Here is a 23,830-nt window from a genome sequence, read left to right on the forward strand (position 1 = left end):
TTCCTCTTCCTGTTCCTCGAACTCCCGTTGGGCTGTCGGTGCGGACGCCATCTGAAGTCTTCTGGCTCGACGGTCTCGGAGTGTTTTTCGGGACCGGAACGCACGACAGGCCTCGCAGGTGTCTTCGCTGTGCTCAGGTGACAGGCACAGGTTGCAGACCAAGTGTTGGTCTGTGTAGGGGTATTTATTGTGGCATTTGGGGCAGAAACGGAACGGGGTCCGTTCCATCGGCGTTCTTCAGCACGCGGTCGGGCCGACCAGGCCCCGACGGAGGATCGAAAAACTACCCCGAAGGGCACCGGAGCTCTTCGATCTTCGATGCGGTGTGGAATCTAAGTACGCCGATCCCGAACGCAACAATACCGACGAAAATCTTCCGAAATTAGCTAATTTTCCGTTCCGAAACTCGGAGCGACAGGAACACGTCCGAACCCGATGGCGGAAAAAAAACAATCGAAGATGGAGTCGACGCCCATGCGCAATGGAGACAAAAGGAGGAGTCACTCGGTCCCGTGACTCGAAAGACTTCTTCGAAGAAAAACAACTTGTAACACTCCGGCCCAACACCAGATGGCGAGCTATTGCAGAACATGCGTATCTACAGCGACAGATGCCATCGAACCTTTAATTTCAAAAGACAGACATGTGGCAAGGTGAAGGATAAGTGTTTATCCCTTAAGAAGCTGAGCAGGGTATGTTGCAGCTTGTATACCATCTTTTGCATGTCCCTTTGTCACCTCTCCTACAGAAACTATCTGCAATGGAATGAACATCGTTCACTACAGCTGCACATCAAGACAAAACACCAAAAGCACAACAACCAAAGTTAAGTTTTATTTTTTCATGTTTATTTAAAAAAAAAAAAAAACAATTGTACAAAGAACTTTCATGTGAACCCAGACATGGGTCCAGAAAGGATAGCACCAGTGGAGTTACCAGGACTTTTTAGGTAGAAGGTTCACAGGACAGAGGCTGGACACTCAATCAGTCATGTGTTTGCAATACCAACTGAAGGAGAACACTGATGTTGGCAAGGAGACAAACCTATTCACACCATGGCTTTCCCAAGTAGTGAACAGGATTTACAACAGACTTTCTCAACACTGACCAAATTATTGTTGCTCTAAAAAGATACAATAAGGTTTCTTGCAAATAAACATCAGGATATGTGGATTCACCCATCAATGAAAGGGAAAGGTCCTTTTAAAAACAGTTTGCCTTTTTCTAAAAGCCACATTCAACATAAGAAGATGGGGTCTTTAAAAATAATCCATAATTTACGTACGTCCGGCAGCAAGGAACAGAAGAATTAAGTGTGCCAGGCTGCTGCACGCAAGCTGCGTGCAACAACTAAGCTTGTTGTGCAATGATGAGGGTGGTACTCTACCCCAGGCATACTTCTCTCTAATGATATGTGGAAATTTACAAGATACAAGAGAGACATGTATTTCCATGCCACCCCAATTTTTGGATTCTACATCAGGATCAATAGTCATACTGAGATAATGTATAAGTAACAATATATGGCCAACGGAACAGGGATCAGTCTCCTACTGTAAATGCACAAAACAATACTTATGCCTTTTATGCTTTACTACAGATATAGGCACGTTCATAACAGAAATAGAATTTTATTTTGCAGGACCTGCCCTAGATGTATAATACTAGGTCCTGTGCAGAAAAAGATATGTCTCACATAGCCCTTCTAGTATTTTGCAGTAGTTGTCACTTATTTCACCTTTTCTAGATCACTGCACTTAGCCCTTTAAATTGGCCAAAAAGGACAGTCACAAATGCTGTGGCAAGCCAGAGCCAGCACTGGCAAAGCAAATGTTTTGAAAGCTGCATTTGCCTTAATAACTGCATTAAGTTGAGTACATTTCCTCAGATCCGATAGTACTCCTGAAAGTAATGCTCCCTACAGGTAAGCCTGTGCGCAACGCCTGGCTGCACAGTCCTTCTGGGAGGCAGAGGTTTCCCTGCAGGTAACATGCTTTGATACAATGTCAGGTGACATTGCAGTTAACTTAATGTTTATACAATTATGGTAATTACGTTGCCTGGCCCCTGACGATGTGGGACAGCACAAGAATTCCTCATTCCATACATTCCTTGCAACGGAACAATGATCCTTTGTGCAACTATGCATTCTGGCAGCATTTCACCTTTTTAATTTGGGGCAGGACGACGCAAAATTTAAATTGCTGAAAAGATTTGCATCTGCTTATAATGAACTCAAAAAGGAGACACTCACTGAACCAACCGAAAGAAAAAAAGACTAACATACTCCTGTGGGCTGATCACAGATGTTATTGACAAGGTCTCAGTCGAATGGCTAAAGTTTCTTCAGCCAAAGAAGCCAAGAAGATTGAACCGCAATCCCCTGCAGTATGTGCATATTATTTTGACAGTGGACCACGCGCCTCTACACCTCAAACCTAAAATTTAATCTCTTCAAATAAGTTTCAGTGCAATATTAAAAAAATTAATAAGAATCCTCCAAATAACTGACAATGAAAATGCCAGCATATAAACTGTACCAAGACATACTGTATGTAATACAGTTAGTATAACCAGTCATGGTAAAGCATTGCGTCCTACCACTGGCCGGATTATGATAACACGTGATACGTTGTGTGTGTGTGCACATTCTTCACAAGGATGCCGCAGAGGATGGTCCATTAACTATTTTTCACATATCCAATGGTTGAATGCAAATACACTAGATAGCACGGTAAACACCCGTAACGCTTATAATTTACTTCATTTAGGAGATCACAATGCTTCTATTTAAACTTTTCAAACTGAACATACCCTCTCCATTTCCACATGTAGACAGAACAGTACATTTTAATGATCAGCTCTCTTAACAAATTAAGAAGTACATGCGCGGATAACTTACAGGCCTCTGTCTTCATCTGCAAACCGTATCCAAGAATGAGCCCTTCAGCTGTAGCCTCCACAAAAAAAGAATGGATAACGTGCAGTACCTAGTAGAGACGCACCAAAACTTTAATTCAACTGCTCCATCCAGCCCAAAAAAATTACAGGCTCAAAAGAAGATGGAGTCAGTCTCTGGAAGCAGCCCTTGTGCATGCAAAAGCAACCTTCGGGGTGCCTACTAACAGAGACACAAGTCAAAATGTCTCATATAGCAAGAAGACTGCGCCCCTATGTACACCGGGCTCCCTCCTTAACAACAAAAAATGTCCACAGTGTTATGACCAATAGACTTCTGGTGTGATCCAATGTATTAAAGGCTATGCTGCCCATACTAATTTCTATTCCAATCACAGGAGCACTTTCTAATAAAATTCTTAGGATAAGATCATTTCTTCGATATTAAATTTAGGGTTATCAAAATGCGTCTAAGTACCAAAGGCGAGAACCAGCTGCCAATGGAGATGAAACCATGGAATTCTGAACATGCAGCTGTATTTTTTGGAGAAAGCTAACATGATTTCCTTTTGCACATCTAAATGCAAGAACAAGTCAACCTTTGAAGGGAAGAGGATAAAGATATAGTACAATAGCTATTGGGATACCTTGATTGTCTGGCAAGCTGGTGGAGTACATTAAACAAGCCCTCTGAAGCTGAAATTCCAAATACCGCCATTTTTGTGCAGAAATAATTTAGTTATTTTTGTTCTATTACATAACACGCACGTTGACTCTTGCTCTACTTAGGCTATACTTGCAATTAGCCCAATATCATAAAGTTGTTACCACTGGCATTCTCAACAAATTCTGCATAGCTTACAGAATTGATAAGTCTCAAATCTACCAGCAATGAGTGGAGTCACTGCCAGGTCAGGTTCTTGTTCCAAGGCAGTGCTGACAGAAAAATGGACTGTCACCAACTCCAAATAATAACTAGCGAGCAAAATGAAAAATGTTGAAACAAAAACCTAAACTCTGTCTCTCAAACAAAGGGCGAACATAATATTTCTTAGGAATTAACACAACACTGTTTGGTGATAATGTAATAGGACCCGCAGGCCTTTAGAAACTGGGAACCAAGCCACGAGGGCTGTGATTTTTGTGGGCTTTTGTTTTTTGTTGATAGGGTACATACAAAGCAGGCACGTCCATAAGGTGCAATAAGGCAGTATATTAAGGGCATCATTCCAAGTTGGCACCCGATAACAAGAAAAAGCTCAAACATTTCTCAATAAATCAGGGGCGATGTGCTCCTGCAGCAATTTTCTTTTTTGCGTGGAGCACCATAAATCCTTGCAGGGCTCTAGGTGACTCGAAATTCCATTACCTGCAGTTTCCTACCCTGAACTGAGTCGTTCTATATTCGATAAACCTAGACCCACACTGTTCACCTTAAAACAGGGGATTTTTAGCCCCACACCACAGGTCACAAAGTGCTTGTTATGGTAAAATAACCCAAGCACTTGAACAACTATCCATCCTAAAGCCTACGTTCCATTACTGTCATATTTTTGCAAACTACTGGTCTGCGCTGAAAAGACCCAAAGATCTCTGAATAAAACCATACCTTCCCAACAAGCTTTCAATGTCTATTGTTTTAAATCTGCACTCTTGTAAGCATTTTAAAATTGATTTTATTTCCAAAATGATTAGTTTACATAATTCGGCCTGCCAAACAGTGCTTGTTCATTGTAGAAATTACTCGAACTTTACAAGGTGCAACATTATTTGAGAGCTTAAAATTTATTTTATGAGGTACTGAACATGTTCGTTCTTCTACGTCTGCTGCTCTGAAAAGAAGGTCCATTCTTTAGGCCATAAAATAACCTATGTCGTATTACATCATCTGCTGGCCGTCTTCCGATTTTAGCACTTGATCCCAATTTTATGACTAACGACGCCACCCAGTGAGTTCAAAAATAGATGAGCGTGTAAGTGAAAAGAATAAAATAATAGATGTGGAAATAGATGCACCAAGACATTAAGGGACACAGGCGAGTGAGAATGCAAAACAAGAAATGAGTGTGTACGGGACAATGTGGGGTTCTTTTATGAAAGAAGTAGTAGGCAATTCTGCGCAAGAAGTAAAAAAAAAAAAAGAGTAGAAGTGGACATTAATTGACAGATAAAAACCGTGAAAATGTGTATTTGTGCATTACCGGTGTGGGGCAGCTTATGTTTTCAGACCTTCTTTTCTTGGAAAAACCCACCAGTTTCCAGATCTTGTAAAATAAAGGTATTTCTTCTGAATAAATATATTTCATAATTACCCTTTATGTAATGCTATTTTCATCACTGAGAAGGAAAATGCTAGAGTATCCACATCCTCCAGAAAAGAAATATCTGTCGACCAATTAGTACATTGTAATGACCATTTATAGTCTAGCTCTTACAGACGGAATGCAACTTTAAGTAATCTGTGGTGCAACATCAAATTCCTTTTTTGTGTCAAAGCTTTGGGAAAAATAAATATTTTGATGACGCATATGCTGACATAATTAGTGTAACATTTTGAAAGAAACACCCCAATATCAATGCGTGCCACAGGGTACACATTAAAGCCTCCAATTGCATGTAGCCAGCGCATTACCTGGTGTGATTTCCACATCACTGGAATGGTGATGCCGCAGTTTCATTACAAGTTTTGCATGCTGCACAGACGTGGCAGCCCTCTGCTATTAAATATAAGTCCTGCAGAAAAGAGCTGCTACTGTTTTATTACAAGACCTGAGTAGTGCACACAAGTCCTATCACATGATGACCTTTGAAAATAGTACAAGCAGTGGCAGCATTGCAGCATTTCTAGTACTGTGTGCGTTGCTACTTTTTTTTTTACTGAAGATACTCATATAATTTAAACAACTGGAATACACTCGTGAGAACCCAATTGGTTGCCCGTTGGCCAAGCTACAACTTAAAATCTGAAAGAACTGAGGCTAGGTGAGGGAAAAGTACCAACTGATGTAGGCTGTGTGGACGGCCCCCATACACAGACACATACAGATATCCCTTAGCTTCAGTGCAGTTTAAGACTGATCGTTCCTCTCAGCTTCATATACCTCTCAGTCCACGAGTGACCACGGCTGTATGTACCAGGCCCCCGTTGTCGGTACGGACAAAGTTAGCTTTCATAATTTGTGGCCGCGAAGCTCTGGTGTTTCTTTGCGCAGCTGATGTTGGGCTCTGATATGACGCAACAGCCATCCTAGTGCGAGGCGTGGGCAATGCCAGCTGACTTATCTCAGTGCAATACTGGGTTGCGTTGCACGAGGGCAGTTCCTCAGCTTGTTAGGAATCCTTAAGAGAGCTTATCCTGGCATAGATCTTCAGTGCTGGTCCTAGCTTGATATTCATGGCGCTCATCAGGTGATCCTCCTTCAGCAGCAAGAGTGCCTGCCCATCGATCTCTTGAGCCCGGAACTCTTCTGAGATCTCTTGGCACCCTGGTTGACAGTATAAAGATAGATGTGTTAGTGGGAACGCAAGGAAGATATTCAGATAAAGACACATCTCCACGAAAGCCTTGCGGCGATATAAACGCTCTGTCAAAGCAATAACACAAAATGACCTTACTTAAATATGCTGCTAGTTGTGCATCACATTAACTGTTTCAAATGTACACAAGCTCTCTAGGTTTTTGCCATAGAGCAGCCAAATCATTATAAGTATTTGATGTCACGGCTCAACAATGCTTGTTATGCAGAACATATTCACAGAACAAATACACTTGGCTGTGTTTCAACACATTACTAATATGCCAATACTTCTGCAACCATGGTTTTCCCTACAACTCACTCCATAATGTTCAATTCCCACTGTAGTGCTGTTAACATTTCGTTCTTGGTTTTCTGTGGAGGATTAGGGACATCCATTATGTATAAAAAGAAAAGGCTCACATCTAGAAGATCAAATCCAATATACCATCTGAATGTATTAAATGAATTAAGGAAGAACTAAGTCATATTGTGACAAATTGATATTTATTGTAAGAGTTAATGAAAACCGTCAAAAAAGTCGAAAAAAAACTAAGACAACTTAAAGAAATATAGGAAACTTACTTACGAAGTAAGCATCTGTTCGTAGCATGTAGTGCTGCAGATTCATATGCTCTGCATACTCCTGCTATCTAGTTTAGGACTTTGATGTTGTCAACTTGTTTTCTTTGAAGATACGTTTTCGAGTTACAACCTGTGACTTCTTCCTTTGTAGGCAATGCGCATGAGCACGGATTCCATGTTAGATTGTCATTCATAAAAAGGGTGAGAGTTAGTATGGAGTGGCGAGTGAACGCAGTATGGTGCACCATGTGTATTGTAGAAGTTGAATTAAAAAACGTGCTAATGAGCTGCACGCCTCCAGGGAGGAGAGTGGGCGCATGTGAATCTACAACACTATAAGTTACAAACAGATGTTTACAGGGTAACTCTTTCCATTCGAAGCACATGTCGCTTTAGATACACACACTCTCAATAGATTATAAAGTAGTCCCCCCCCTACGAGTGGTGGCCAGCGTGTGGATAATGCAGATGTCTGAAATTAAGTCCTTAAGGCTGTTTGGCTAACCAAAGCCTGCTGGAGGGATAGGATCTCCACGCAAAAGTGCTTAATGAAAGTGTGTGGGGTTGACCAAATGGCTGGATTATACATGTCCGCTATTGAGGTGTTACAAAGGAAGGCCAGGGTTACTGCCTTCTTGTTTGTACAGTGTTCCACTGCAGGGAGGGCTCTTAACTATATGGTAGGAGGTGCACTTAACTATCTGCAATGCTGGCCTTAGAAATAGGCTCGTCTCAGTGAGATTTTGCAAAGGATACAAATAGCTGATCGGCTATGCAGAAAGGCTTGACCCTGCCAATGTAATATATGACGGCAAGTTTAACATATAAGGTGTGAAGGGCTCTTTTTGCTACCTAGTCTGTTTTGGGGAAAACAGACTGGCAGCTGTATGGTTTGGATAAGGTGGAACGGGGAAACCACTTTGTGGAAGAACATCTGTCTGACTCTCAGAATGATCCTGCTGTGGACGTGAATGAAAGGCTTTTGGAATGTAGGAAACTGCAACTTACTGATGCGCCTGGAAGATGTTACCGCTATAAGGAAAGTACTTTTCAGGAGACAAATCACTAGGGGCACGAATCCAAGGTTTCAAGGGAGAGGTGAAGTGGAGGGAACCAGAGGGAGAGTACGAGTTTCCATATCAGTGCAGCAGGGGCTCTGTGATGGATGACCCTCCTGAGGTCCTCCATTAAGAAGGCCTTGATTACTTGGATATGAAAGAGGCAGCAGAAATGCTCCCCATTTTGCATGCATGCAACCACAGTTGGTAAATGCAGTTGTCCAGAAGTGTAAGTAAGGCCTTCATTTTGCAGATGAAGAACACAGAAGATGATGTCCTGGACACTAGGATTAAGATGGTCCAAGTGATTGGTGATGCCAATAATGGTCAAACCTCTTCCACTTTGTGCAGTTTCAGGCCCACATGGTTGTTCTGTACAATTCCAGCAGAATGTCCATGCATTCTGTGGGAAGCGAAGGTAGCCAAATTCTAAGACCCTTGTTGCTAGATGGCTAGATTGCGTGGCCTAATGTTTGGATATCTCATCTGGCCTTGGACGCAAGTGAGAAGGCGCAGTTTCTTGGGGAGCTTCGCTGAAGGACATCCCATGGAGTGTCATCCAGTGGGACTGCCTGGCCCACATGGGAGTGACCAGAGTACATTTTATATATGTTTGCCGCATCTTCTGAACCAGGCAAAGAAGGACTGGAAGAGGCAGAAAAGCACAGGCAAAGATTCCAGACCAGTTCATCTATTGTGCATTGCCCATGGACTGTGCTTAACAGGCCATTTTGTGTTTTCAGGAGTAGTAAACAAGTCCTGCTGAACAGGGGTGGTAATTCGTTGTCTGCTACTGGAATGTACGGTGCACAGAGATGAATGCAGTGGTTGTCAGCTTAGTGCAGGTGTTGTATGCTATTACAGTGAACAGAGGAAAGCAGGTACCCACTGCTTCTAAAGCTAGTACATGGCAGGCATGTTGTCTGATTTGATCAAGACTACTTTGCCCTTGATTAATTGAAGGAAGAACTTGAGGGAGGTGTATGGCTAGTGACACAAAATAATTGTGTGCTGCCCTGGTGATTTGGTGGGGGATAGGGAGGGTACAGCCCACTGTTTTGCCATATGGTTGAGATGTGACCCCCAGCAGGTGAGAGAGGAGTGCTTGGTAATAGTGACTGACATTAAGGTTTCTTAAAATGGCCTTGCCCTGCAACAAGTTATTGATGTTCTACTACTTTAGACAGCAATGGGCACTGGTCTTTACCAACACTAGATCTTCCAGGTGACCCAATGCTTGTGACCGTTAAGACGAGCAGCATTCCTGCAACAGGTGCATATGGAGCTGGGCTTGAGGGACTATGGCAATGCAGGAGGCCATCATCCTTAGGAGGTGCATAAAAGTTCTGACTGAGTTGATGATTGGCCTGAAAATGTGGTAGGAGTTGCTGCAACTGCAAAACCCTCTGCTATCTACGATAGGCTTTGCCTATGACCCCATTGAGTACAGACACCAGTAAGGGGTGAAGCTGGAGGGGTTGCAGGTAGGACATGGTAATATTTATGGTGAACCCCAGGCCATGAATCAGGGAGATCGCAGCGTGAGGGTGGGCTATGCCTTGTTGCTTGTGTGCGCTCTTGATCAGCCAATCATCAAATAAGGATAAATGTGTTTGTTCCCTTCCTTAGATGGGCAACTACTACTGCTAGGCACTCTATGAATACCCTTGAGGTGGTGGTTACCCAAAAAGGAAGAAATCTAGAATGGTAATGTTGGCCACTTACCACATAGCAGAGGTAGTGCATGTGGTGGGATGGATATGGATGAAAAATGAGGCATCCTTCAGATCTAGCGCCACCGCGTATTCACCTTGTTGGATGACATCCTGCAGGGTTGTTGGTGAAATGTACCGTCAGGGAGTACTAATTGAGGAATCTGATGGTCAGGACTGGCCTAAGGGAGAAGTCCTTCTTGGGGAATGAGTAATTAAAGAGTGTAGATACCCCTGCCCGTGGTGAGGGAGCACTATGTCTCTTTTGTGGCGGAGCACGTGGAGCGCTTCCTCTAGAAAGCTGAGATGTTCTCCGCTGAAGGAATGTGTGTGGGATGGGCTAGTGGGAGGAGCTGTGGGAAATTCTAGGTGGTAGCTGTGGAGAACCACCTTTTCTACCCATTGAGCTGATGTGATTTCCTCCTTGAAACAGAGGAAATCTTGCAAATCCCCTACCCCAAACAGGTGATATATAATCAGCGTGGGGAGGATGGTCAAGTAAGTAGTTTGTGGTGAGGTCCATAACACATAGGGCAACGGATGGCGGAGATGGTCTTGCCCTCCAACATTAGCTCAGCCTCCCTTTTTTTTTTTTTAACTCTGTGAGAGATGTTTGACCAGCTGCAGCATTTGTTTCCCAATAGGCCCTATCGTAGCAGAAAAGAAGTCTCATGGAGTTGGCTATCTGCCCGAGGTCGACTGTCCCTGTGGCCACCCTCTTGCCAGGTGTAGCTGGGTGTCACCTATGGCTTGAGCTAAAGCAAGATTGCAGGCATTGTGCACAACTAGAAAGTGTGGCAGCACATGGCCCCTAATGTACACTCGGTCAATGGGAGAGAGTATATACCTTTTCACCCTTGGTGTTACTCACCTGACCTTAACAGGTGTCCTGGAAGTTTCTGGGGCAGACTAGAACATACCCTGATGACTGTGGTGGTGTGGTCAGTAATGGAGGTGGAGCACAAACTGATGCCCTGTCTATGCTTCATAGGCATGGGAGCACGAGCGGTGTCCGATGCAGGTTCCTCCATGTATGTCATTCTCCTCTTTTGAGGCAGAGTCTTTGTGGGTTTTGGAAAGGGATTGCTTTGACAAAATCCTTCAACTAAGAGAACAGATGATGAGGAGCTTCTGCCTGGTGTTCTCCTGCAGTCTTTGTAGAATCAGCTGCTCCGAGTCATCGGAGCCAGTTATCAAGGGTGTATTTTACATCAATGATGGGCGTCAGAGTTGACAGTGGCCTAGCTGGCAGCACTGATGAAGCCTTCTGCTTTGAGTGGAATTGACTTCTGTTGGTAGTCCTGAGGCTTGACACCCTTAGTCAGGTTCTTCTTTTTCTTATCTGAAGCCTTTGTTCTGTGTCAACCAGAGGCTGAAGTCATCACGGGCCCTGGAGGCCATGGAACTTTATGCATAGGGCTCAATGCCTGACTCTTTAGGTTGCAACTGTGTCTCAAAGCGTGTCTCATAGGGGTCTACAGAACTAAAGGGGCTGCCTGGGTCTTAAGAGGAGTGTGGAGTTTTCTCTGGTGACTGTTGTGGAGACAACAGAGGTGATGTACAGTATGGTGGTGGAGGCGGCAGTGGTTGAAGTGGAGCATAAGGAGCTGACTGGTTCCCCTGTCTCTATGCTTTTTAAGTATGTCAGCACGGTGGGCCTCTGATGCAGGTTCCTCCTTGAATGCCAGTCTCCTCTTGTGAGGTAGAATCTCTGTTGATTACGTGGGGGAGCTGCTTTACTGTCTTTAACTGGATGAGGTGTGTAAAGAAATGGCTCCCTGTTGCAGTTACCCCCCACTTTTTGCCTGATACTGAGGCTGACTTGACTGAGAAGAGTGCTGGGACCCTGCTAACCAGGCCCCAGCACCAGTGTTCCTTCACCTAAAATGTACCATTGTATCCACAATTGGCACACCCTGGCATTCAGATAAGTCCCTTGTAACTGGTACTTCTAGTACCAAGGGCCCTGATGCCAAGGAAGGTCTCTAAGGGCTGCAGCATGTCTTATGCCACCCTAGAGACCCCTCACTCAGCACAGACACACTGCTTCCAAGCCTGTGTGTGCTAGTGAGAACAAAATGAGTAAGTCGACATGGCACTCCCCTCAGGGTGCCATGCCAGCCTCTCACTGCCTATGCAGTATAGGTAAGACACCCCTCTAGCAGGCCTTACAGCCCTAAGGCAGGGTGCACTATACCATAGGTGAGGGTACCAGTGCATGAGCATGGTACCCCTACAGTGTCTAAACAAAACCTTAGACATTGTAAGTGCAGGGTAGCCATAAGAGTATATGGTCTGGGAGCCTGTCAAACACGAACTCCACAGCACCATAATGGCTACACTGAAAACTGGGAAGTTTGGTATCAAACTTCTCAGCACAATAAATGCACACTGATGCCAGTGTACATTTTATTGCAAAATACACCACAGAGGGCACCTTAGAGGTGCCCCCTGAAACTTAACCGACTGTCTGTGTAGGCTGACTAATTCCAGCAGCCTGCCACACCAGAGACATGTTGCTGGCCCCATGGGGAGAGTGCCTTTGTCACTCTGAGGCCAGTAACAAAGCCTGCACTGGGTGGAGATGCTAACACCTCCCCCAGGCAGGAGCTGTGACACCTGGCGGTGAGCCTCAAAGGCTCACCCCTTTGTCGCAGCCCAGCAGGGCACTCCAGCTTAGTGGAGTTGCCCGCCCCCTCCGGCCACGGCCCCCACTTTTGGCGGCAAGGCTGGAGGGAACAAAGAAAGCAACAAGGAGGAGTCACTGGCCAGTCAGGACAGCCCCTAAGGTGTCCTGAGCTGAAGTGACTCTAACTTTTAGAAATCCTCCATCTTGCAGATGGAGGATTCCCCCAATAGGGTTAGGATTGTGACCCCCTCCCCTTGGGAGGAGGCACAAAGAGGGTGTACCCACCCTCAGGGCTAGTAGCCATTGGCTACTAACCCCCCAGACCTAAACACGCCCTTAAATTTAGTATTTAAGGGCTACCCTGAACCCTAGAAAATGAGATTCCTGCAACTACAAGAAGAAGGACTGCCTAGCTGAAAACCCCTGCAGAGGAAGACCAGAAGACGACAACTGCCTTGGCTCCAGAAACTCACCGGCCTGTCTCCTGCCTTCCAAAGATCCTGCTCCAGCGACGCCTTCCGAAGGGACCAGCGACCTCGACATCCTCTGAGGACTGCCCCTGCTTCGAAAAGACAAGAAACTCCCGAGGACAGCGGACCTGCTCCAAGAAAAGCTGCAACTTTGTTTCCAGCAGCTTTTAAAGAACCCTGCAAGCTCCCCGCAAGAAGCGTGAGACTTGCAACACTGCACCCGGCGACCCCGACTCGGCTGGTGGAGATCCAACACCTCAGGAGGGACCCCAGGACTACTCTGATACTGTGAGTACCAAAACCTGTCCCCCCTGAGCCCCCACAGCGCCGCCTGCAGAGGGAATCCCGAGGCTTCCCCTGACCGCGACTCTTTGAACCTAAAGTCCCGACGCCTGGGAGAGACCCTGCACCCGCAGCCCCCAGGACCTGAAGGACCGGACTTTCACTGGAGAAGTGACCCCCAGGAGTCCCTCTCCCTTGCCCAAGTGGAGGTTTCCCCGAGGAATCCCCCCCTTGCCTGCCTGCAGCGCTGAAGAGATCCCGAGATCTCTCATAGACTAACATTGAAAACCCGACGCTTGTTTCTACACTGCACCCGGCCGCCCCCGCGCTGCTGAGGGTGAAATTTCTGTGTGGACTTGTGTCCCCCCCGGTGCCCTACAAAACCCCCCTGGTCTGCCCTCCGAAGACGCGGGTACTTACCTGCAAGCAGACCGGAACCGGGGCACCCCCTTCTCTCCATTCTAGCCTATGTGTTTTGGGCACCACTTTGAACTCTGCACCTGACCGGCCCTGAGCTGCTGGTGTGGTGACTTTGGGGTTGCTCTGAACCCCCAACGGTGGGCTACCTTGGACCAAGAACTAAGCCCTGTAAGTGTCTTACTTACCTGGTTAACCTAACAAATACTTACCTCCCCTAGGAACTGTGAAAATTGCACTAAGTGTCCACTTTTAAAACAGCTATTTGTGAATAACTTGAAAAGTATACATGCAATTTTGATGATTTGAAGTTCCTAAAGTACTTACCTGCAATACCTTTCGAATGAGATATTACATGTAGAATTTGAACCTGTGGTTCTTAAAATAAACTAAGAAAAGATATTTTTCTATATAAAAACCTATTGGCTGGATTTGTCTCTGAGTGTGTGTACCTCATTTATTGTCTATGTGTATGTACAACAAATGCTTAACACTACTCCTTGGATAAGCCTACTGCTCGACCACACTACCACAAAATAGAGCATTAGTATTATCTATTTTTACCACTATTTTACCTCTAAGGGGAACCCTTGGACTCTGTGCATGCTATTCCTTACTTTGAAATAGCACATACAGAGCCAACTTCCTACATTGGTGGCAGCGGTGGGATACAAGACTTTGCATTTGCTGGACTACTCAGCCAATACCTGATCACACGACAAATTCCAAAATTGTCATTAGAAATTGATTTTTTGCAATTTGAAAAGTTTTCTAAATTCTTAAAAGACCTGCTAGGGCCTTGTGTTAGATCCTGTTTAGCATTTCTTTTAGAGTTTAAAAGTTTGTAAAAGTTTGAATTAGATTCTAGAACCAGTTGTAGATTCTTAAAAAGTATTCCAACTTTTAGAAGCAAAATGTCTAGCACAGATGTGACTGTGGTGGAACTCGACACCACACCTTACCTCCATCTTAAGATGAGGGAGCTAAGGTCACTCTGTAAAATAAAGAAAATAACAATGGGCCCCAAACCTACCAAAATACAGCTCCAGGAGCTTTTGGCAGAGTTTGAAAAGGCCAACCCCTCTGAGGGTGGCAACTCAGAGGAAGAGGATAGTGACTTGGAGGAAAATTCCCCCCTACCAGTCCTATCTAGGGAGAACAGGGTCTCTCAAACCCTGACTCCAAAAATAATAGTCAGAGATGCTGGTTCCCTCACAGGAGAGACCAACACCTCTGAAATCACTGAGGATAACTCCAGTGAAGAGGACATCCAGTTAGCCAGGATGGCCAAAAGATTGGCTTTGGAAAAGCAGCTCCTAGCCATAGAAAGGGAAAGAAAAGAGATGGGCCTAGGTCCCATCAATGGTGGCAGCAACTTAAATAGGGTCAGAGATTCTCCTGACATCCTAAAAATCCCCAAAGGGATTGTAACAAAATATGAAGATGGTGATGACATCACCAAATGGTTCACAGCTTTTGAGAGGGCTTGTGTAACCAGAAAAGTGAACAGATCTCACTGGGGTGCTCTCCTTTGGGAAATGTTCACTGGAAAGTGTAGGGATAGACTCCTCACACTCTCTGGAAAAGATGCAGAATCTTATGACCTCATGAAGGGTACCCTGATTGAGGGCTTTGGATTCTCCACTGAGGAGTATAGAATTAGATTCAGGGGGGCTCAAAAATCCTCGAGCCAGACCTGGGTTGATTTTGTAGACTACTCAGTAAAAACACTAGATGGTTGGTTAACTGGAAATGAAGTGTGTGACTATGTTGGGCTTTATAATTTGTTTATGAAAGAACACATTTTAAGTAACTGCTTCAATGAAAAGTTGCATCAGTATCTGGTAGACCTAGGTCCAATTTCTCCCCAAGAATTGGGAAAGAAGGCAGACCACTGGGTCAAGACTAGGGTAACCAAAACTTCCACTGGGGGTGACCAAAAGAAAGGGGTTACAAAGACTCCCCAGGAGAAAGTGGGTGACACTAGAAACAAAGAAAAAGAGTCCTCTGTAGGCCCCCAAAAACCAGAACAGGTGGGTGGGCCCCAAGACACAACCCAAAACAAAGGTGGGTACCAGGGTAAGAACTGGGATGCCACTAAGGCATGGTGCCACAACTGTAAACAGTCTGGGCACCACACCAAGGACACTTCTTGTCCCAAAAACAAACCCCAGAACAAAATTCCAGGGGTAACCAGTGTAGCCATGGGAGATGACTCCTCAGATGAGGAGGTCTTCCTAGCCTTCAACTGGAAACAGGGCCCAACAGGTGAGTTGGAGATTCCAGAGGGAAGTAGACACTTCCACCACCTACTGGTGAATGGAATCCCAACCACTGCCCTGAGAGACACTTGTGCCAGTCACACTATTGTGCATGACAGGCTGGTGCTCTCAAACCAGTACATCCCAGGTGAGACTGCCAGGGTAAGAGTAAGCCTAGACAGGGTCACTAAGAGGCCTGTGGCTTTAGTGCCCATAGAAGTGGGTGGCACTCTTAGCTGGAGAAGGGTAGTAGTCAGTACAGACCTCCCCCTTGATTGTCTCCTTGGAAATGACTACCCAGAGGTTAGTCAGAGCCCAAGAGAGGAACTGGTCCAGTGCCAGTCCTCTCCCAAGGATTCTGGAAGTCCTGCCTCTGCAGTAAATGCAAGCAGGCCCCAGAAGAAGAAGAAAAGAAAACAGAGTAGGAAGGGTGGACAACCTTTAGCCAAGGTTACAGCAAGCCAAGGAGATTCTGCTCCAGTAGGGGAGAACTCCAAAAATGGCCCTGATAAAGTCCAACCTGACCCACAAGAAGTCCTGGCTAGTCAGGCAACTGTTAAACCTGAGTGGGTGGCTCCTCAGCTAACAGAAGAAAGGGTGGAAGAAGGGTGTTTACTACCAGATGTGGTAACCCCCCACTCTAATACAGCAGACAGGCAACCTGAACCCAAAGAAGCCTGTAACTTAGCCCCTTCCCTTTTAGGTGAAGAGCTAAAGGTGTGGTTCTGGGCACTGACAGCTGTCAGTGGCCTCTGCTGGGTGTTAGCCTTTATGGCTGCACTATCCTTAGCATGGTGGTCTGACCCCATGCCAAATAGCAAGTTAGGCCCCCTGACCCTATTGGTCATGGTGGGGTTACTCCAGCTCTGGGTAACCTCTTTGGGTAAGCTAGGGGTAACCCTGGCCAAGATAAGGTTAGCAGAGGTGGATACCTCTAAAACCAGAATAGAAAGAATGGGTGGAGACATTGAAGATGCAGACAAGAGGCAATTCAGACTAGGTCCTATCACTGTGGAAGTGGGTCAGTTCCCCAAAGGGAATGACCTGAACAGAAGGATGTAAGGCAGAGTAGGCCCTGCAACTAACCAGCCTATTTCTCCTACTCTTCCTCGCCTGACAGACTAGGAAGACTCTCCCAGCTTGGGCTGAGTCTCCTGGCCTGTGGGCTGGGGGGGGCTTGTGTAAAGAAATGGCTCCCTGTTGCAGTTACCCCCCACTTTTTGCGGCAAGGCTGGAGGGAACAAAGAAAGCAACAAGGAGGAGTCACTGGCCAGTCAGGACAGCCCCTAAGGTGTCCTGAGCTGAAGTGACTAACTTTTAGAAATCCTCCATCTTGCAGATGGAGGATTCCCCCAATAGGGTTAGGATTGTGACCCCCTCCCCTTGGGAGGAGGCACAAAGAGGGTGTACCCACCCTCAGGGCTAGTAGCCATTGGCTACTAACCCCCCAGACCTAAACACGCCCTTAAATTTAGTATTTAAGGGCTACCCTGAACCCTAGAAAATGAGATTCCTGCAACTACAAGAAGAAGGACTGCCTAGCTGAAAACCCCTGCAGAGGAAGACCAGAAGACGACAACTGCCTTGGCTCCAGAAACTCACCGGCCTGTCTCCTGCCTTCCAAAGATCCTGCTCCAGCGACGCCTTCCGAAGGGACCAGCGACCTCGACATCCTCTGAGGACTGCCCCTGCTTCGAAAAGACAAGAAACTCCCGAGGACAGCGGACCTGCTCCAAGAAAAGCTGCAACTTTGTTTCCAGCAGCTTTTAAAGAACCCTGCAAGCTCCCCGCAAGAAGCGTGAGACTTGCAACACTGCACCCGGCGACCCCGACTCAGCTGGTGGAGATCCAACACCTCAGGAGGGACCCCAGGACTACTCTGATACTGTGAGTACCAAAACCTGTCCCCCCTGAGCCCCCACAGCGCCGCCTGCAGAGGGAATCCCGAGGCTTCCCCTGACCGCGACTCTTTGAACCTAAAGTCCCGACGCCTGGGAGAGACCCTGCACCCGCAGCCCCCAGGACCTGAAGGACCGGACTTTCACTGGAGAAGTGACCCCCAGGAGTCCCTCTCCCTTGCCCAAGTGGAGGTTTCCCCGAGGAATCCCCCCCTTGCCTGCCTGCAGCGCTGAAGAGATCCCGAGATCTCTCATAGACTAACATTGAAAACCCGACGCTTGTTTCTACACTGCACCCGGCCGCCCCCGCGCTGCTGAGGGTGAAATTTCTGTGTGGACTTGTGTCCTCCCCGGTGCCCTACAAAACCCCCCTGGTCTGCCCTCCGAAGACGCGGGTACTTACCTGCAAGCAGACCGGAACCGGGGCACCCCCTTCTCTCCATTCTAGCCTATGTGTTTTGGGCACCACTTTGAACTCTGCACCTGACCGGCCCTGAGCTGCTGGTGTGGTGACTTTGGGGTTGCTCTGAACCCCCAACGGTGGGCTACCTTGGACCAAGAACTAAGCCCTGTAAGTGTCTTACTTACCTGGTTAACCTAACAAATACTTACCTCCCCTAGGAACTGTGAAAATTGCACTAAGTGTCCACTTTTAAAACAGCTATTTGTGAATAACTTGAAAAGTATACATGCAATTTTGATGATTTGAAGTTCCTAAAGTACTTACCTGCAATACCTTTCGAATGAGATATTACATGTAGAATTTGAACCTGTGGTTCTTAAAATAAACTAAGAAAAGATATTTTTCTATATAAAAACCTATTGGCTGGATTTGTCTCTGAGTGTGTGTACCTCATTTATTGTCTATGTGTATGTACAACAAATGCTTAACACTACTCCTTGGATAAGCCTACTGCTCGACCACACTACCACAAAATAGAGCATTAGTATTATCTATTTTTACCACTATTTTACCTCTAAGGGGAACCCTTGGACTCTGTGCATGCTATTCCTTACTTTGAAATAGCACATACAGAGCCAACTTCCTACAAGGTGCATCACTGCATTGCTGATATAAGGGAGATACGTTTAATTTCATTCTGAATTTTTTCTTTTTGCCAGTGCAAAGAATTGACATAACCACTTAATCTACAATCAGCTTGTAAAGGTGAAACCTATTGACTTTGCCTTTGTTTATTAGTATATTTCTTTTGACATGTAACACTGAAAGGAGGTCAATCCAAATTGCTGTCAATGCAAATCTAGCAATCAAATGTTCCAGGCAAGTAGGCCAAGGGTATCATAATCCTGTTGCCTGTACACAAGTTCTTGCCAGATATGGTATTATATAGCTTTGAAGAAACAATTCATATAAGCTTCTTCAGCTAGCAAGGATAGCTTCTCTATGTCACATTCAAACCTGACGTGTGATTGCAGTATAGACTTTATCAGTTTAAATGTGATACACAGCCATCCAGTTTGGTGATTTACCCAAAAACCATGAAGCCTCTCACAAAACTTTGTCAGACCGTAAAGCATTGCAGGTTAAAACCTGGCTTCACTTACTTCTAAAACTAGAGTTGATGAGGAGCATGACAAATTTAAAAAGGTTTAGCCACGGCATCTGCAGTAACAACTGCCTTTGCTTTTAGATTCACTGAGTAATCCTTAGTGCTAAGTGGTAGAAAACATAACCCCATATGTATTGATAAGATGTTACTGAGGTTGTTTTTGTGCCCTTCATAAACCATTTATGTTTAATCTACAGATACATAACTGGATGCTTTCGGTTCTGCCAATCTTTAGACTCAGGGCCAGATGTAGCAAAGGGTTTTACCTATTTTGCGTCTATGGGAAAATGTGTTTGTACATATGGCCCTAAGTTATTACAGAGGAGAAATTCAGTTGAAGCACTTAAGAGGCAATGTAAATGCGTTGCTACAGTCTAACAAGATAATGGAATAGTTCACCCCCCTCACAGTGTGGCCAACCAATTTAGGTGTAATATTAATCCCAAATAGGTCTTATATTCTAAATAAATTTCTCTGTAAATTGTTAATATATTAACGAACAAGATTATGACATAAAAATAAATGGTTACTTACCTGTAAGATTGTGAATGTTGAAGTATTTTATGGATTCACATGCTGTGCATTATTCTACCATCTAATGGTGGGGTCCATAACTGTCTCTTTTCCATTTCACCGTTTGGCGGATATGACTATCCCTTTGTGACATCAGACGTACACCCATGAATCACAAATGCATGACCACCATCTTTAGATTCTTTTTTTCCTCCCCTACTGCTGGGTAAGTACTGTTTTGGGGCTTCCTATTTCTAATCTATGTACTCTCTTCTTCTCTCAATTGCAACTCTCACCTCATTTCTAGGGAGGCAGGTGGGTCACATCCATATCCAGAATATTCTTGAAGCAGCATACTACTACTATAGGAAAGTAACACCTGGGGTGAACTTAGATATGGAACACGGCTGATTACTCAAGATAACGTTTTAGTAACAACAAAAGGACAATTCTCAAGATTTAACCTGTCTGGGTGCCCTTTACGAGCTGTTTCCGCTCTCAGCCACTGTGTGCCAAGGGCGAGACCAGCTCGTCCTCCCATCCCCTTCCCCTGGGCAGGGATGGAAGGGGAACGCTCCCACTGCCATCCCCCGTGACGTCTGAGGGCAACAGCATGCGATCAAGTTGGAAGAGAAATGAAAGGATTTCTCTTCTGATCTGGGGTGGGGGCAGGCAGAGAGTCATCAAAGAAAAGGAAAGGGTTTTCCTTTCCTTTGATGTCTTTCTGAGCATTTCTGCAGCCTGAATGCATCGGGCATCAGAAATGCACACTAGACACCAGGGAGTTTTTTTTTTTTTTAATTTACATATGAGCGGAGCAACCCCTTGGACAAGGGTCGCTCCCCCTGGGGGGCATTTTTTTCATTGTCTTTTCTGCCCCTCCACCCCCCGGGGGGCTGGTCAGCCTATTTTAATTAGGCCAATCTGCCCCCCCAGGGGGACAGAAGCCACTAGACATCAGGGCTAATTTTTAAAAAACAAGAGTCGCTCCCCTGGCGGGAGGGGGAGGGTGGGGCAAATTGTTTTTAGGCCATTTCTGCCCCCCCCCCGGGGGCAAATCAGCCTTTTTTAATTAATCCAATCTGCCCCGGGGGTGCGGGCAGAAACCACAAGACACCAGGGACATTTTTTTATTTACGACAATGTCACAAAAGGGGAGCGACCCCTTAGGCAAGGGTCGCTGCCCTGGGGGGCAAATTTATTTTAGCCCATTTCCGCCCCCCACTGGGGGCAGAGATCACTAGGCACCAGGGTGAGAGGTGGGTGGGTTGGGGGGAATTCATTTTAAGCCATTTCTGCCCCCTTGGGGGCTGATTGGCCTAGTTTAATTAGGCCGATCACCCACCAAGGGGGGCAGAAGCCACTGGGCACCGTTTTTTTTTTTTTTTAAATAGATGGGGAGCGACCTCTTAGGCAAGGGTCGCTCTCCTGGGGGGCAAATTTATGTTAGGCCATTTCTGTCCCCCTTAGGTGCAGATCGGCCGATTTCTGTTAGGCCGATCTTCCCCTAGGGGGGCAGAAACCACTTAGGCACCAGGGATTGGTGTGTGTGTGTGTTTTGTTTGGGGGGGGGGGGGGGCACATTACTCTTGGCCATTTCTGCCCCACCTTGGGGCAGATCAGCCTATTTTTGTAAGGCTCATCTGCCCCCAAGGGAGGCAGAAAGCCCACCAGACACAAGGGAAGAATTGAAAAGAAAAAAAAAAAAAAAAAGAGGGTGGGGGCATGGGTACAAAGTTGTTCTGCCCACCAGTGGGAAGATGGGGCAAATACCCCCGATCCACTACCACGAGGGCATAAAGCCTACTAGAAGCCAGGGAATTAAAAAAAAAAAAAAAATCGTGGGGTGGTGGCTACCACCCAGTATGGGCATGGTTATGGCCCCACCACAACGAAAGGGGGTAACATCTGTTCAGCTCCTCCCGCACACTAAAAGGGCTTATCCCGAGGCAAGCAAGAGGACATTTGATTATTTTGGGTTTTAAATTTACATTTGGGCCATGAGAGCTTGTATAACTCTCAAAATTGTCCCATTTTGAATGGTGAGGGCTACACCTTTTGGACTTTGGGACGCTGCCATCTAGCATAATCTACGAGACCTATACACATCTGAAAACTAAACACCTGGGCAAGTCCAGGTGGTGTGCTTCACATGCACCTGCACCATTTTCTTACCCACAATGCCCTGCAAACCTCCAACTTTGCTTGAAATCACACATTTTCCCACATTTTTGTGATGTAACCTTCCGGAAGCTGCAGGAATCCACAAAATTCCTACCATCCAGCATTGTCGCATCTATACCAATAATAATTCTGCCCCACTTGTCAGCCTAAAAACGTCTTTTTTTAAAACTGTCTTTTGGACCCGCTTTGGTTCCCCCTCAATTTTGACATGTTTTTGGCCCTTCCCTGTCACAGGCACTTGGCCCACCTACACAAGTGAGTTATCACTTTTATCGGGAGGCTGAGGGGAAGGGTGGGTGGTAGGAAATGTGTGCCGGTGCGGTGATCCCACACAGAAATGAGGGGAAAATGTGATTTTTTAAAACTAAATTTGAGGTTTGCTGAGGATTCTGGTTAAGAAAACACTGGGGGATCCACGCAAGTCACACCTCCCTGGACTCCCTCAGGTCTCTAGTTTTCAGAAATGTCTGGGTTCTGTAGGTTTCCCCAGATAGCTGCTGAACCCAGGACCAAAAACGCAGGTGCCACCCTCAAAAACAGGTAGTTTTATATTTGATCATTTTGATGTGTCCACGTAATGTTTTGGGGCATTTCCTGTTGCGGGCACTAGTTCTACCCACACAAGCGAGGTACCATTTTTGACGGAATGCTGGGTCGAATGAAGTTTGTAACTCCCCTCAGATTCCAGAACTTTGCAGCACCGAAATGTGAGGAAAAAGTGTTTTGTTTTGCCAAATTTTGAGGTTTGCTAATGATTCTGGGTAACAGAAACTGGTGAGAGCGCCACATGTTATCCCAACCTGGATTCCCCTAGGTGTCTAGTTTAAAAAAATGAACAGGTTTGGTAGGTTTCCCAAGGTGCCAGCTGAGCTAGAGGCCAAAATCCACAGCGAGGCACTTTCCAAAAAACACGTCAGATTTCAATGTAAAAATGTGATACGTCCATGTTCATTTCCTGTCGCAGGCATTAGGCTTACCCACACAAGTGAGGTACCATTTTTATCCGGAGACTTGGGGGAAAAACAGGATAGAAAAACAAGTGGTACTGCCCCTTGTCTTTCTCTACATTTCTTCCTTCCAAATGTAAGACTGTGTAAAAAAGAAGTCTATTTGAGAAATGCCCTGTAATTCACATGCTAGTATGGGGACCTCGGAATTGAGAGATGTGCAAATAACCACTGCTTCTCAACACCTTATCTTTTGCCCATTTTGGAGATACAAAGATTTCCTTCATACCTTTTTTTCACTTTTTTATATTTCACTAAATGAATTGCTGTATACGCAATATACAATGAAACTCCATTGCAGGGTGCAGCTCCTTTATTGGCTCTGGGTACCTGGAGTTCTTGATGAACCTACAAGCCCTAAATATCCCCGCAACAACGAAAAGTCCAGCGGAGGTAAAGGTATATTGCGTACAAATATCTGCCATAGCTGGAAAAAGTGATAGAAGAAAACGTGGACAAAAATAGCTCTTTTTTTCACACCTCAATTTCAATATTTTTTTTAACTTAGCGGTTACTTTCTGTAGGAAAACCTTGAAGGATCTACACAAATGATCCCAAGCTGAATTCAGAATTTTGTCTACTTTTCAGAAATGCTTAGCTGTCTGGGATCCAGCTTTGGTTTCACACCCATTTCTGGCACTGACTGGAAGGAAGCTGAAAGCACACAAAAATAGTAAAAATGGGGTATGTCCCAGTAAAAAAAACAAAATTGTGTTGAAAAATTTGGTTTTCTGATTCACGCCTGCCTATTCCTGAAAGCTGGGAAGATGGTGATTTTAGCACAGCAAACAATTTGAGGATGCCATTTTCTATGAAAAAACCACAAGCTT

At 45.5% G+C, this 23,830-nt stretch overlaps 1 protein-coding gene across 10 annotated transcripts in view; it reads right to left on the reverse strand.

Annotated features, from left to right (window-relative positions):
- Nucleotides 1-826: 826 nt before the first annotated feature.
- PHC2 (polyhomeotic homolog 2) overlaps nt 827-23,830 on the reverse strand; it is a 635,967-nt gene continuing 612,963 nt past the window's right edge. For all 10 annotated transcript variants that reach the window (XM_069240302.1, XM_069240300.1, XM_069240304.1 and 7 more), the window contains one exon: nt 827-6,383. In XM_069240302.1, coding sequence (XP_069096403.1) covers nt 6,229-6,383 — 155 coding nt within the window. In that variant the 3' untranslated portion in view covers nt 827-6,228. The remainder of the gene's footprint in view (nt 6,384-23,830) is intronic.

This window comes from Pleurodeles waltl, chromosome 6 (genome assembly GCF_031143425.1).
Source record: "Pleurodeles waltl isolate 20211129_DDA chromosome 6, aPleWal1.hap1.20221129, whole genome shotgun sequence".
In the NCBI taxonomy this organism is placed as follows: domain Eukaryota; kingdom Metazoa; phylum Chordata; class Amphibia; order Caudata; family Salamandridae; genus Pleurodeles; species Pleurodeles waltl.